Source organism: Calidris pugnax, unplaced genomic scaffold (assembly GCF_001431845.1).
Source record: "Calidris pugnax isolate Ruff unplaced genomic scaffold, ASM143184v1 scaffold68, whole genome shotgun sequence".
In the NCBI taxonomy this organism is placed as follows: domain Eukaryota; kingdom Metazoa; phylum Chordata; class Aves; order Charadriiformes; family Scolopacidae; genus Calidris; species Calidris pugnax.
This window is the reverse complement of record NW_015090921.1, coordinates 5,944,867-5,957,328: the sequence shown is the minus strand read 5'-3', so window position 1 is coordinate 5,957,328 and position 12,462 is coordinate 5,944,867. Positions and strand designations below refer to the sequence as shown.

The following is a 12,462-nucleotide window of genomic DNA, read 5'->3' as shown; positions in this document are numbered from 1 at the left end:
AATACACCTAGGTTCTTATGGAAAATGAAAAACTGTGTCTTTCATAGAAGGCTATATATAGATATCATACTTTGTGAATTATGTCATTTATAGAAGATTCATTTTGGATGATTCAAGTTATAGAAGTGTGTTAAAGATTTTTTGAGATTTAAGTTGAAATATTAGTTGCCTGAAAGAGTTTTTGATGGGTTAGAAACTTGTAAAGGTGAAAAATTAATTTAACTTGCTCAGTTGTTTTCATTTGGTCAAGTTTTGTATTTTGCTGTTAGTATTAGGAATATAGACAAGAAAGAGCAACACTTATACTGTACAAAATACTAATTATTAGGAGTTTTTATTTCAAAAGCCATTAAAAAACAACTTGCAACTTTGTATGCAGGTGCATTATACTACTGTATACAAACTTGGCTCTTTTTGGGGCAATAGCTGTTTCACTTAAAACTGAAAATAGAGGTGATATAAATATCATGTACTAAAGTGCAAATAGTGGAAAATGTTTTTTTCTGGAAAAGGAAGAAGCTTCTGAGCACAGAAGCAGAAATAGTTATAAACAAGGTCAATTAACTATAAGATGTATTGGAAGAAATACTGGTTGAAGTAGACACTGGGGTAAGATTATGTTTTAGTTTGGCTTTGCAAGCAGGTAAGGGATATTTGTCATGACCTCAAAAATGGGGGAAATCACTATGGTTTATATTATCCTGTGAGGGCAAGGCAAAAGGAAGGAACTTACTGTTTTGAAGCTGAATCATGTGGAATTTTAAATATAAACTGAACTGGGAATAAAGAAAATCAAAATTATTTGGCTGATTTAGAAACTGGGAACAGAGTGTGCCTATGCAGTGTGTCTATTCCAACTGTGATGGCAATTTGTGGTCATCTTCCATCTACTTTATTAGGCCTTGAAAGCCAAACAAAGCCCAGGAGGATTTTGGGGGTGAGTTGTTCTTTCTGTCCTTCATTGACGGTATTCCACTTTCTAAAAGATACTTAAATATTCCTTGAGGTGGGTACTGGAACCTAGTTGTTCTTATAGGTGAGCATCCTCGTCACTTCACAGGGACACAGCATATACATATAAATATATATATATGCCTCTTCATACAGTAGTTCTCTCTATTCCAAAGTCCTGGTGACCTTAGGGACTGGGTTGATAGCACCTTCCTGACAATACAAATAATGGCAAAGGCTCGTATTTTATTTTTCTGGTGATTTAATTATATTGTACCAGTTACTAAGAGTAGGCTTGGATCCAGGAATGTAACTTCAGGACCATAAATCAAATTACTTAAGTATTACTAAAAGGGGTTAAAAATAGATGTTGAAATTATAGTAGAATAATAGTTTGACATAATTTCTGAAAAAGTTTATTAATTACAAAAGGCTTGAAACTCTAGGACATGTCAGCATTCATGGTCATCATGCTTATGAATATACCTCCCATATGGATTTGTAGTGACCTGCTTCTCTATCACTTAGGAGCAAGCATGATGAATTATGTTCTTGGAGCTTATAGGTTTGTTAAATATGCAAGCAATTACGTTAATGGTGAATGAATAAAATAGTTTTCCTTTTTTATGTATTTTCATTTTTACTCTGTTTTTTTTTTTCTTTATTTCTTTCAGGGCTTTATTACTCATTATTTAAGTAGTAAGTAGTAGGAAGGATGTTTCTGTGTGAGAAACTAAAGGATCATATTCTCACCCATAATTTTATTTTCTCCTGAATGAAATAAATTGCTGGACTGCAGTCCTTTCATTTGTAGACAAAGGTTCTTCCTGGAATTGTGTGTGTACATGGACTTCGTGTAGTTGATGATAATACCACTTCTTACCTGTTTCACACAGCATCAGCATTCTAATACAAACGTAAGGTTTTTGAGTTCAGGTTTCCTTCCTGAACTGCCACAAGTAAGACCTATTGGCTTGGGGATGAGCAAGTTTCAGGCATAAAAAATTACAGCAAGTTATGCTATCTATTTTGAAAAGAAAAACCAAACCTGCAGGTAAGAGAACTAATAATCACGTTACCAGTCATGGTTTTCCAGTTGCAATACACAGAATCTCTGTGCGCTACCAGCAAATACCAGTTTGATCTGTCTCGGTCATAGGCACGTGGTCACATTTCTGTTGAACCCTTCAGAGCGTGCTGGGGGATATATGCTGACTTTCTCCTTTCACAATGGCTTTATGTTGACTTTGGCTGCAAGAGGACAGACAGTACCTGATTTGCTGTAATATCAGCTGGTATGAAGTTAATCTGTCAAAAGAATACGGACTGATCTAGACTAATGGTGAATTTATACTGGAGCAGTACTTTGCATCATACAGCCCTAGGTTTTTTGCCCTGATGTGGTACTAGGAGCCTAAAGCTGGACTTGCTGTGTTGTTGAATCACGGCTTCATTAATTTACCATGTTTGTATTGAATTGCAGAGAACTCCATACAGTGCATACACAAAATTTTGCAACATATATTTTTCAGGCAGATATTTCAGCAAAGAAATAACAATGGAGTTGAAGTAATTGAATACGTAACAGCTAACTTGATTTTCATCTTCAGTTTAAATTAAACAACAGTTTGCTCTAGTCACACTTGATTGACAACCTAATACCATATATATATATATGGTATATGATATATATAGGAGGAGGTTTGACTGTGTGAATCTATCTATATTATTTAGAAATATTGCTGAACATTTTGTACATTGAAGTACTATTACGTTTTATCAAAAGCCTGCTCTTAAATTTCAGTTTATTTCAGAGTTCTAAGCAATTTTATTTTCATGTGCCTTCTATCCTCAGTTGCTGCTTTTATGAGACACTGGAAAAACTTTCTTTTTCCAGTTGAGAGACAGCTATGCATTATGGGAACTGACGCTTTAGCACTGACATAATTGAAAATACCTTTTCCTTGGAAACTGAAATGCTTGCTAGGTGCTCTCTGTTTCCAGGGAATACAGGTTAGAATTGCAAATGCCATGGCAGGAAACAGCAAATCACCTTCATGAAGCCTGCAATAAGTTTTCGTATCTCTACTCTTCATGGTTTTGTCTAAATATACTTGGAACAAAGAATCTCAAACTGTAAATATCAGTCTCATTTACAGGTACTTAGATGTGTCACCATCAGATACTTATTCAGCGCTGGAAAAGGTCTTGCAAAGAATCAGTTGATTTTAGAGTTTTATGTCAAAGTTAGAGGTTTATTAGAATCATCAATAACCAATTTGAAAATGTACTTTCTCCAAAATTATTGGTTTGGAACACTTTGACTTTATAGTTCCTGTCCTTTTTTTTCTCTTTTTTTTTTTTTTTTTTTTTTTTTCTTCTCCTTAGGCCATTCTTCTGCTCCTCGCTGGAATATTTTCATGTGTAAGATCTTCAAGACTGGATCCCTTTCATGTTTTGGGAAAGCCCTGAGCAAAATGTCTTTTTTTTTTTTTTTTTTTTTTTTTCCCTGCTCCTTTCTAAATGCTTGTATGATGTAGTTCATGATGAAGCAATTGTTTGTGTGTTCTCCAGGCCAGTGTATCCTTCTAGTTCAATCCCATATTTGGGAAATTTCATCAAAATTGCTTAGGAGTAATCTTACCGCTGAGTCCTGTCAGTTACGGTCCTTAATATACACTGCTGTAGCCATAGTTGTACAGTCACATTTGTAAGGCCTGAAATGGGTGTATATGCTAAAAATATAGTCCTCTCAGAAAACAGCATTGTTGCACGGATGTGCTAAGCATTTTCAGGGACCAGTCAGCAGGCAGGTAGTTTGTGTACGCAGTGTCCTTGGAACAGACTGTGTTAGTTTATTAAATTTGCCCTAGATATTAACTGACTGAGTGAAGGTAGGAGCCAGCTAGAGAGAGGATGCTCACTTCTAGTTTTGATACTGGATTTTTAAAAATTGATGGAAAATGTGAAGACTAGACTCAAGATACCTCTTAAATGATCAGCTTTTGGCCCGTGAGGGAGTTGTGAATATCATCTTGTAAGAAAATGCATATAGGCGAGACGTAAACAAGAATGATTAAAACATTGATTTTTTTAAACCTTATTTTCTTCCCCGCCATGTTGTTCTCACAGCTCAACTCATCTCATATGCTGCATTTCTCCACTCCAAGAATTTCAAGCCCCATCCTCCGCACCATGAGCCCTATAGCCTATCTATCCATCCACTCGGATCCTCTGAGAGAGGCTGGTTTACCAAGGAGTCAATCAGCTGAGAGCCACTCCTCTTCCTCCCGCTCAACTGGCCGCAGGCAGCTTCCTGTCATTCCCTGTGGCAACAAGTTCCCCCCTGTCATTCGCATCTCAAAAGCACAACTTCAGCAGGTGAATAAGCCTTGTCTTCATAAAAGTGACTGCGTTGTAGCAGTCGTCTGCAAAGTTTAACATTTTTCTGTTGCTCTGCACAATCCGGTAGTAGGCATATGCTAGTCATACTGCTCTACACAGCATCCTAAAACATAGTTTGAAAGGTCAAGTTAGGGAATAAGAATGGATCTTGTTCAGGAATAGTCAGGAATACTCTATTGAGGAAGGCATATTGTCCCACTTAAGAGGTAACATTAAAGAGATGAATATATAAAGAGCTGTTATTCAGGTTACGATCTGGAGCACCAGGTATCTCTGGATGTTCTGTAAGATAGATTCACTTTCTCAGAGGTATTTCCTCTTGAAACAGGTAGGATTATAAAATCAAGAAAGCAGGTTTTTGCTTCTTTCAAAACTAAGATTAAAATCTCTCCTGGATTTTGAATTGGGAACACATTAAAACTTGGACTATCTTAAGTGATTTTAATGTGAGATAAAGGGATGTAGAGAGAATCAAGTTGCTACTTTGGAAATGAACAAACAAGTAATCGTTCCACTGCTTTTAGTATACAAAGCAAAGATGGGAATTATCAGGGGTCATAGCTAATGGAAAATGTCATGAGAGAAAGGGTATTTTGCATAGTTTTATGTTCCCAGTTTCATTTCAATATGAAAAAGATGAAGGCTTAGATTCATAATTGAAGTTAACCTTAATTTGTGTATTAGTATTAAAAATACTGAGATTTGCTAAGGAGCATGAGTTTGCATTGACTGGTAAAGCAGTATGACATAGCATTAATGCATAAGACCGTAACACATCATCATCATTTTACCATTAATATTTCATTTGGATTATATTTTGTGTTGCCTTTTATTTCCAATGTATTTTTCAGTATAAATATTTCTATGTGAAAGACTCTTTTTTTCCAGTGAAGCATGCACAGGAGTATTGATATTAAAAGTAATCCATCAACATTAACTTCTTTCAAACTTCCATAGGATCAGTGGTGAGTGATAACAAGACAAACAAAACAGCCAGTGTACTTCTGTCAGCATTTTGTCTATTAACTCAAAAAGCAGTGGTTTTTTTCCTGCAACTCCTGGCTGCTTTTTATATGGATATAAACAAAAAGTTCTGTCCTAAGTGTATGGAAACGGAGAAACAGTAGCTCCCTGATGTTCGTTATTGTGAACTTGATGATACCAAAATACCACATTCTTCATGATGACTGATGTATTGATTAGGGAAAAAGAAGGGGAGAAATTAACTCATTAAAAGTTCATCTTCAGTATTTTTGAGGATTAGTTTGTATCCAAGGATGCAAAATGACATAATTTTTTTTTGCTTGTGTATCTACAATTTAAAATTTCCAATCGGAATGCATTGCAGGTATAATTAGCAAACTGCTCACAATACTCGAAGAAAGTAGGATGGCACAGAGGGCCTTCTCTGTCTTCATTAGTACCCAGTAAATTAATATGACTGCAGTGTTAATAGGGGTTGCGAAGTGATATACTTTCTTGTCACATGAAAAAGAGTTGGTATTGTGCCAGGTGCTGCTTCTGAGTGGAGAGTGGAGCGTAGCATTCTCAGCCTCTTCTTTCTTTTTACCTGGTAAGTCCATGACTGCTGTGTTCCTTTTCAAGCTCTGATTTTGAAAGTCCTGACTGTTGAGAATTTAACTTCCAGTGTTTCATTTGCTATGGAAGCTACAAGCACGTGATTCTTATTTCATTTGAACAATGAAGGCCTCGTGTACTTTATGGCTCACTGAAGAACTGAAATACTTTTGCAAGTTCTTTTTTCTACAGTGCAATATTGTTAGGTATTCAGCAAGCTAGAAGTTCCAGCAGCATGAAAGATGAATATGCATGTTAATAACCTAAAGGTTTTCTCTAGCTAAATATTAAAAAGAGTTTTAATGTCATTTTATATAATGCCATATAAATATTTGGTACTGAATATATTTTCCTCCATTTCCTGCTGTTTGCAATTTGGTTCAGCATTCATAACTAATGAATTGCCAAGGTTAGGGTTCTGTGCTGTTAAATTTAGTTTTGTGTATTAAAATTTTTTTTAAAATATACTTTTGTTCCTGAAATCAGGCAAAGATATTTTCTTTCCTGATTGTTGATGAGTGAGGGTTCAGGAACTGTAACCCACCTTCCTCTAGTTTGACATCAGATAGAGGAGGTCATGAAATTTCTGTATATTCTCTGCTCACTAGTGCAGAGAGGGTATAGGACATAGGTCTACCTTTATTTGCTCAATGAAGAGAGTGCCTCTCTTGCCACATGTATATTATGGAAAAGAATTGGAGTATTTTGCTCCAACTCCCGTTATTCAACTTGCAGCATAAACAGTCTGGCAGCATTAGAGCTGACAAAAACCAGAATTAATTCTTTGACTGTACTTGAATCTGAAGAGTGGGGCTAGAGTGCTATTACCATCCTTTTCCTCTATAGCATGGACAAATTATACTGCAAATCGTCTTGAAACGTAACCTTTTTCTTTCTGTGGATTTTTCAGCCATATAAGTTCTCTGAACTCTGCTCATTAGAGGACTGCATAGAGTGTTGTGTGAGGTCAGTGGAGGAGGTGATGTGAGTGTGGCAACTACTGGCCAGGGCTCTGTATGAAGAGATTGCTTAGGTAGACATTGTGCTAAATGTACATTTGTGTCCTGAGAAACAATTAAAATCAGTGGCCTTAGATTTTGATCTCTATGGTTTCTCAGCTCTAGTTCTTCGATAAGATAGCGAACAACTCTTCTAGCCACAGCAGCTGTCTAGAATACTTCTAGACTGGCTGCAATGCAATAAGATTCAGCCTTTAACAAAGGTGGATTTTGCTTTTGTGTGTCATTCTGGCATATTTTCATTTTTCGATGTACTTAATGAGGCGTGTGCAAGGGGGCTAATTTTAATTTAATGATTTTGTAGTTATTCATTGTTTGGGAATGATAATCTGTGTCTCTCAGGTTAAACAATTGGAATTAGTTGTCACATACAAATATTTTCTCTTATGCTTTAATTTTCTCAAATTTCTACCTTACTGGAACGTTTTAAAAATTATTTTATAGTGATATAGTGATATTGTTAGTTACAAAATGTGGTGAAATCTTCCTACACAAGATGCTATGGAAATGCAAACCATCATATTCATATTCATATCCAAGATGAGAAATAATATACTGAACTGAGTTGAAAAATTTACCTTAATTTTTAAGCATCTCACTGGAATTCAGGGACCTATGGAAGAATAAGGTAAGACTTCTTGACATGTTCAAGGGGTATTTAGAGGAAGAATGCTTATCCCTTGTAATTGTCATTTTCTTTTGGATGTTTTAGGTTTATGAGCCAGGAGTGCACGTAAATGTTGTACATTTTGCCATTTTTTCTGAACTAATTTTGTCAGGTTTCGCTGGTCTGCAATAGCAAGAGATGAACATTTACATTGGTTTTCGCATTTAACAATCCCTTTTAGAACACCCTGCAATAGCAAGAGATGAACATTTACATTGTTTTTCACATTTAACAATCCCTTTTAGAACCACAAATAAACAAACAAAACCCCAAATATGCTCCTCTCTTGTTACAGTGTTCTTTTAAAATTATTTTTAATTTGTCAGTAACATTAACTTGAAGTTGTCACGTGCATTAGGATTGCCTTGGAACTCAGCTAGTTAAAACTCTGATTTAGCATTTTACCTAGCATTAAACATGTCAAGAATGGATATATTTGTCCAAAATCCTCTTCAGAATTTCAGTTTCAAGACATAGTACAATACCATATAGATGTGTCCTGGAAGGAAAAGAGGGAGAAGCTTTATTCTGTTCAGCGAGTCTGTTTTTGTTACTGCTGCCATGGTTAAAGTTGGCTGTAGCAAAAAGGGTTCTGATTTCAGGGCTTACAGAATTGTTATGCCCCCCTGTTCCCTATCCTGATGGAAACTATGTTGCATCAGCATGAGGTTTAGGTTAGGTTTTTCCCAAGAAAACCACTAATACCGTTTACAACAATGGGTTTAATCAAGGTAGAAACCTTAAGGAGTTAGTCCAGCTCATAGGTACTGGAAGTGTTCCACATACAGTGGATTTGGTTTTGTTAAGTAAGGAAAATGTGCAGAAATTATACCATCTCATTCATGACAGGGTTAACTGTTAATTTTTCAATAAATTAGCCTGGAAATTAAGTTGCTGTGATGTTACAGCCATCACTCATCATCGATGAAAGTAACGTTTGATAATGCTCATGACCAGATTCAAAGGCAAGCTCAGATTCAGAATTCTTACTGTTTTTGGTTGTTACAGTTAGGTTGTTGAAAGGCAATTGGCATATGAATACTGGTACAGTGTCTTTAGTTTCTTCATTAGCAAGTTTTTTCATACAAAACCACATAGGATAAGGAGTATCAGGAAGCATTATTTTAGAAGAAAAAAGGGAGTATCTGGAAGACACACATAAGCTCACAGGTTACTCCCATTCTTTTAAGCAAATGGATTTTATATTGATGATGATGTTTCTTTAACAATTGTAATCTACACACTCTCTAATGCAAACAAGTTAAGTTTTATTCGTGCAAGTGAATAAAAAAGTGAACTTTTTTCCAAGTGGCAGAGGCAATTGCTCAATACGTAGAAATCTAAATGCTGCCTCCAAGGTTTAGTAGGGTCTTTTGTCCGAAGGAGATAAATTCTTCAGGTGTGCTTTTTTCACATCTGACTTTGTGTAAAGAAGAATTAAAAATTACAGTACGTTAGGTTAGCTGGTCTTTCAGTGGAAACTTTCCAAGATGTAAATTAAGGAATTAATAGTTGAGAACAAGCAGTCAGTATGAGCATCTTAATTTTTTTCAGTGTGTTGCCTGTAGAGAACACATCCATTTTTAGCCACAGAACCCTCTTGGCCATTCTCCTTCTGCAGGTTTCTCTATCAGAAGCAGCAGAAAAGTCATAGTGAAGGTCAGTACAATAAATTAGCCTTGGTAATAGCATCCGCATACACTGCTTGTGTAGGAAGAAAAACTCTATAAAAAGTTATTGTTTTAAATGTTCATGTTTTCTGGAATCCACAGTACTTTTTAAATTCATAACCACATGGTTCATCTATTCTTGTCTGTCCTTGACGTGGTAATTTTTTGTTTTATTTTTAATTTTTTTTTTTAAATGCCAATCTTAGCCCATGCATATGTGATTTAGTACATTTTTCTAGCATCATAATTTCACTGGCATAGAATAAGTAAAGGGGTTTCAGGAAAGCTAAATGGTCTGTGGGATTTCCCATGGAGACCTGATCAACTCTGGTGTCAACAATTCTTTCCATGATGACAATTCATACAGTAACATTCTTGGAATAAATAGGAAGTTGCAATTCAGAGCATAATGTCCAATGACTAATGAATATTTCTGATGTAATTAAGGTATAATGGATGTAATTAATAGAAGAAATATTGTGTGTGTGTGTATATATATAATTGCAGATGTTATCTATAATACAATCCGTAAGATAATATTTAATCAAGGTATATTTCTGTCTTAAAATCTTTTGTCTGCTATCATTAAATCACATATGATAGTAGTCCAACTAGAATTGCAGGAAAAAAGAACTTGTTTATTTGGAGTTTGTGAATTTATCAGTATCTTAGAATTTTCTCCTGGTTAGATACAGCTGTCTTATGGAAGGAAGAGAGAACTTTTTAAAATAGAGAAAATAGGAAAGCCACTAAAAATAGGACAAGCGCTAAGTGGAGGTCTCCAATATGTAACTTTTGAGAACCGGTTCCGTTTCTAATTATTATTTAAATTTCTAATATTTGACATGAACCTCAGGTAGATGTGTTTACTTTTTACCTGGCTACAAATGTGTAGCTGCCCTGACATTGGCTAAAGTGACACAACCTTATTGGTATATCTGTTCTCAATAGTACCAGGCTAGCAACCAAAACAGAATCACAATTAATTGATAGTGCCCTTGTAAGTATTTTTCAGGAGCTTGAATGCCTAACTGGCAACGTGTTATACTGCAGATCACTTGAGTGCTTGGATGGAATCAGCTGTGTTGTAGCTACTTCATGAAGCTGTGCTTTACATTTATCATCACTGCCTTTCACAGAGGCAAAACTATGTAACTTAACAGGCTGCTGAAAGTTTTAGGTATTTTGTTTTGAAAAGATCAGCTGGATTCTTATCACATCTTTGCGTCTGCAGATTTTGCGACTATAAAACTTTGTGTGCAGAGGAGGAAATATGTCAAATCCTTAGTATAGATTAGATTCCTGTCTCTAGGTCTGTCTTTTCTAAAGGATATCTATTAAGCATGCTTATAAGCAGAGTGAAAGCAGCTAGTTCTTTATGTAAATTACAGCTACTGTTGGTGGTAGCACACTGTGGGCATGAGAAAATCTATAATGCTTTAAAACAGATCCTGACAATTCTGAGGAGAGATTTTAAGACCATTTTAATCTGGATTTCAAGTTTGAAAATAAAACTTTATGGATACAGTGATTTTAATCCTGCTGAATTTACAATTTGTATTAAAATTGTAGTTGCATGGTTTCATCAGTTTTTCCAGTATGTTTGTTTCATCCATGGAAATTTTAGTGTTCACAGATTCTCTCCCTTGCAAGCATTACACAGCCATGGGCAACATGCTAATATGGTGCCAATCTATGATAGACTGGATAGATAGAACTGGATTTAATTTATTGCAACATATAAATGAGTGGATTCACTGGAGGATGACTGGAGAATCAGAAGTCAGGAAGACTCTTAATTTGCTTATGTTTTTTTAATGTGTTGGAGCTTTATTTTAGAGTGTTGCTGTTTGAATACAAGATAGACTTTTACCTTTACAAAAAATCAAAAATATAGTGTAAATAGCAAAGCTGAAGCATAAGTATAGCACAGCAGTAACCTAGAATGAGACAGAGGCTCATAGGAATCAGATATAAACAGAAAAAATTGACATATTTGAAATCTGTACATAGGTATTAAGGCAGATCTTATGTGTGAATTACCTGATACTTCATTAGGAGCTTTTAGTGGAATTGATATATTGGAGAGGAAAATTCAGAATTAATCTAAACAGTAGTAGCCAGACCCCACTGCTATTACACATAAAAGCAGGTTTCATGTGATAGAGAATCTCTATGCATGTCTTTATTCATAACAAAGAAAGCCTATTTACTATAGAGCATTTCAAGTGATTTTTTCAAGGAAGATACTGTGTTTAAAAAGAAAAAATACTAGTCCTTAATAAAAAGGTATGATGTGGGTTTGAAAATGAAAATTTGGGGTTTTCCTGAGGAGGTATTAGCCTGTGTATTCTTTCTGTAGGAACAGGTATTAATAAAGAGCTTAGCTTCAAAAAGATCATTCAAAGGTAGTAAAAAGCTGTTTTTACTATAAGAAAAATACATACTAATCTATTTCTCACAGCTAGCTGCTGAAACCAAGTGAGGTTTGCTTAAAGTTGCTTACATCATTATTAGCTATGATAATAACAGCTGGGAAAATATTTTAACTGTATTTTATATACCGAAAGTGGTCATACCATTAATTAAAAAAGAAATGTCACTTCTTATTTAATGTGTCCTCTGTTAGAGAAGGAACCTATTGTTCTATTTTGCTTCTTAACTGGGTACCTAAGTATACTTGAGCATCAGAGTTCCTAAGTATACTTGAACATGACCTCTCATGGAGAACTAATTAATATCCCATTGAAGATTGTTAGATGTTTTATAAAATCTAGATTTAGAAATGCTGAATGTATTGTGCTAATTAAGTGTGATATGAACTCACTGGCTTTGTTACTAAAACCACAACTAAGTTGTGTCCAGTTTTTCAGAGGAAAAAGTCTCCAAGTGGCCAAGCTTTTAAAAAATAGTTCTTTAGCTCTTTTGTGACTTCAGAAAATAATTATGCTATGGTAGAAAATCAGTTTCTGTAAAGAATGAAATAATAGCATGACATGGGAAGGTGAAATAAGCTTCAGTTGCCATCTTTTCACATCATTGAACTGTGCATTAAAGCAAATTCATGCTTTCTTAGTTAGAGGAAGACTGTCTTTGTGGAAATCAAGAAAAAATATTAAAATACTAGCCCATTTTAATAGGAGTATATGGCAGGAGTATTGTGTGTTATGAA

The 12,462-nt window shown here is 35.1% G+C and overlaps 1 protein-coding gene across 3 annotated transcripts in view; it reads left to right on the top strand.

Annotated features, from left to right (window-relative positions):
* Window positions 1–12,462, top strand: part of TTBK2 (tau tubulin kinase 2) — a 96,972-nt gene that overhangs the window by 65,255 nt on the left and 19,255 nt on the right. For 2 of the 3 annotated variants that reach the window (XR_001412938.1, XM_014950332.1), the window contains exon 14: window positions 4,084–4,332. The exons of the other annotated variant lie outside the window; for it this stretch is intronic. Coding sequence is in view for 1 of the 2 variants with exons in the window: in XM_014950332.1 (XP_014805818.1) it covers window positions 4,084–4,332 (249 nt within the window). In the remaining variant the exon portion in view is untranslated. The remainder of the gene's footprint in view (window positions 1–4,083; window positions 4,333–12,462) is intronic. 3 annotated transcript variants of the gene reach the window in all.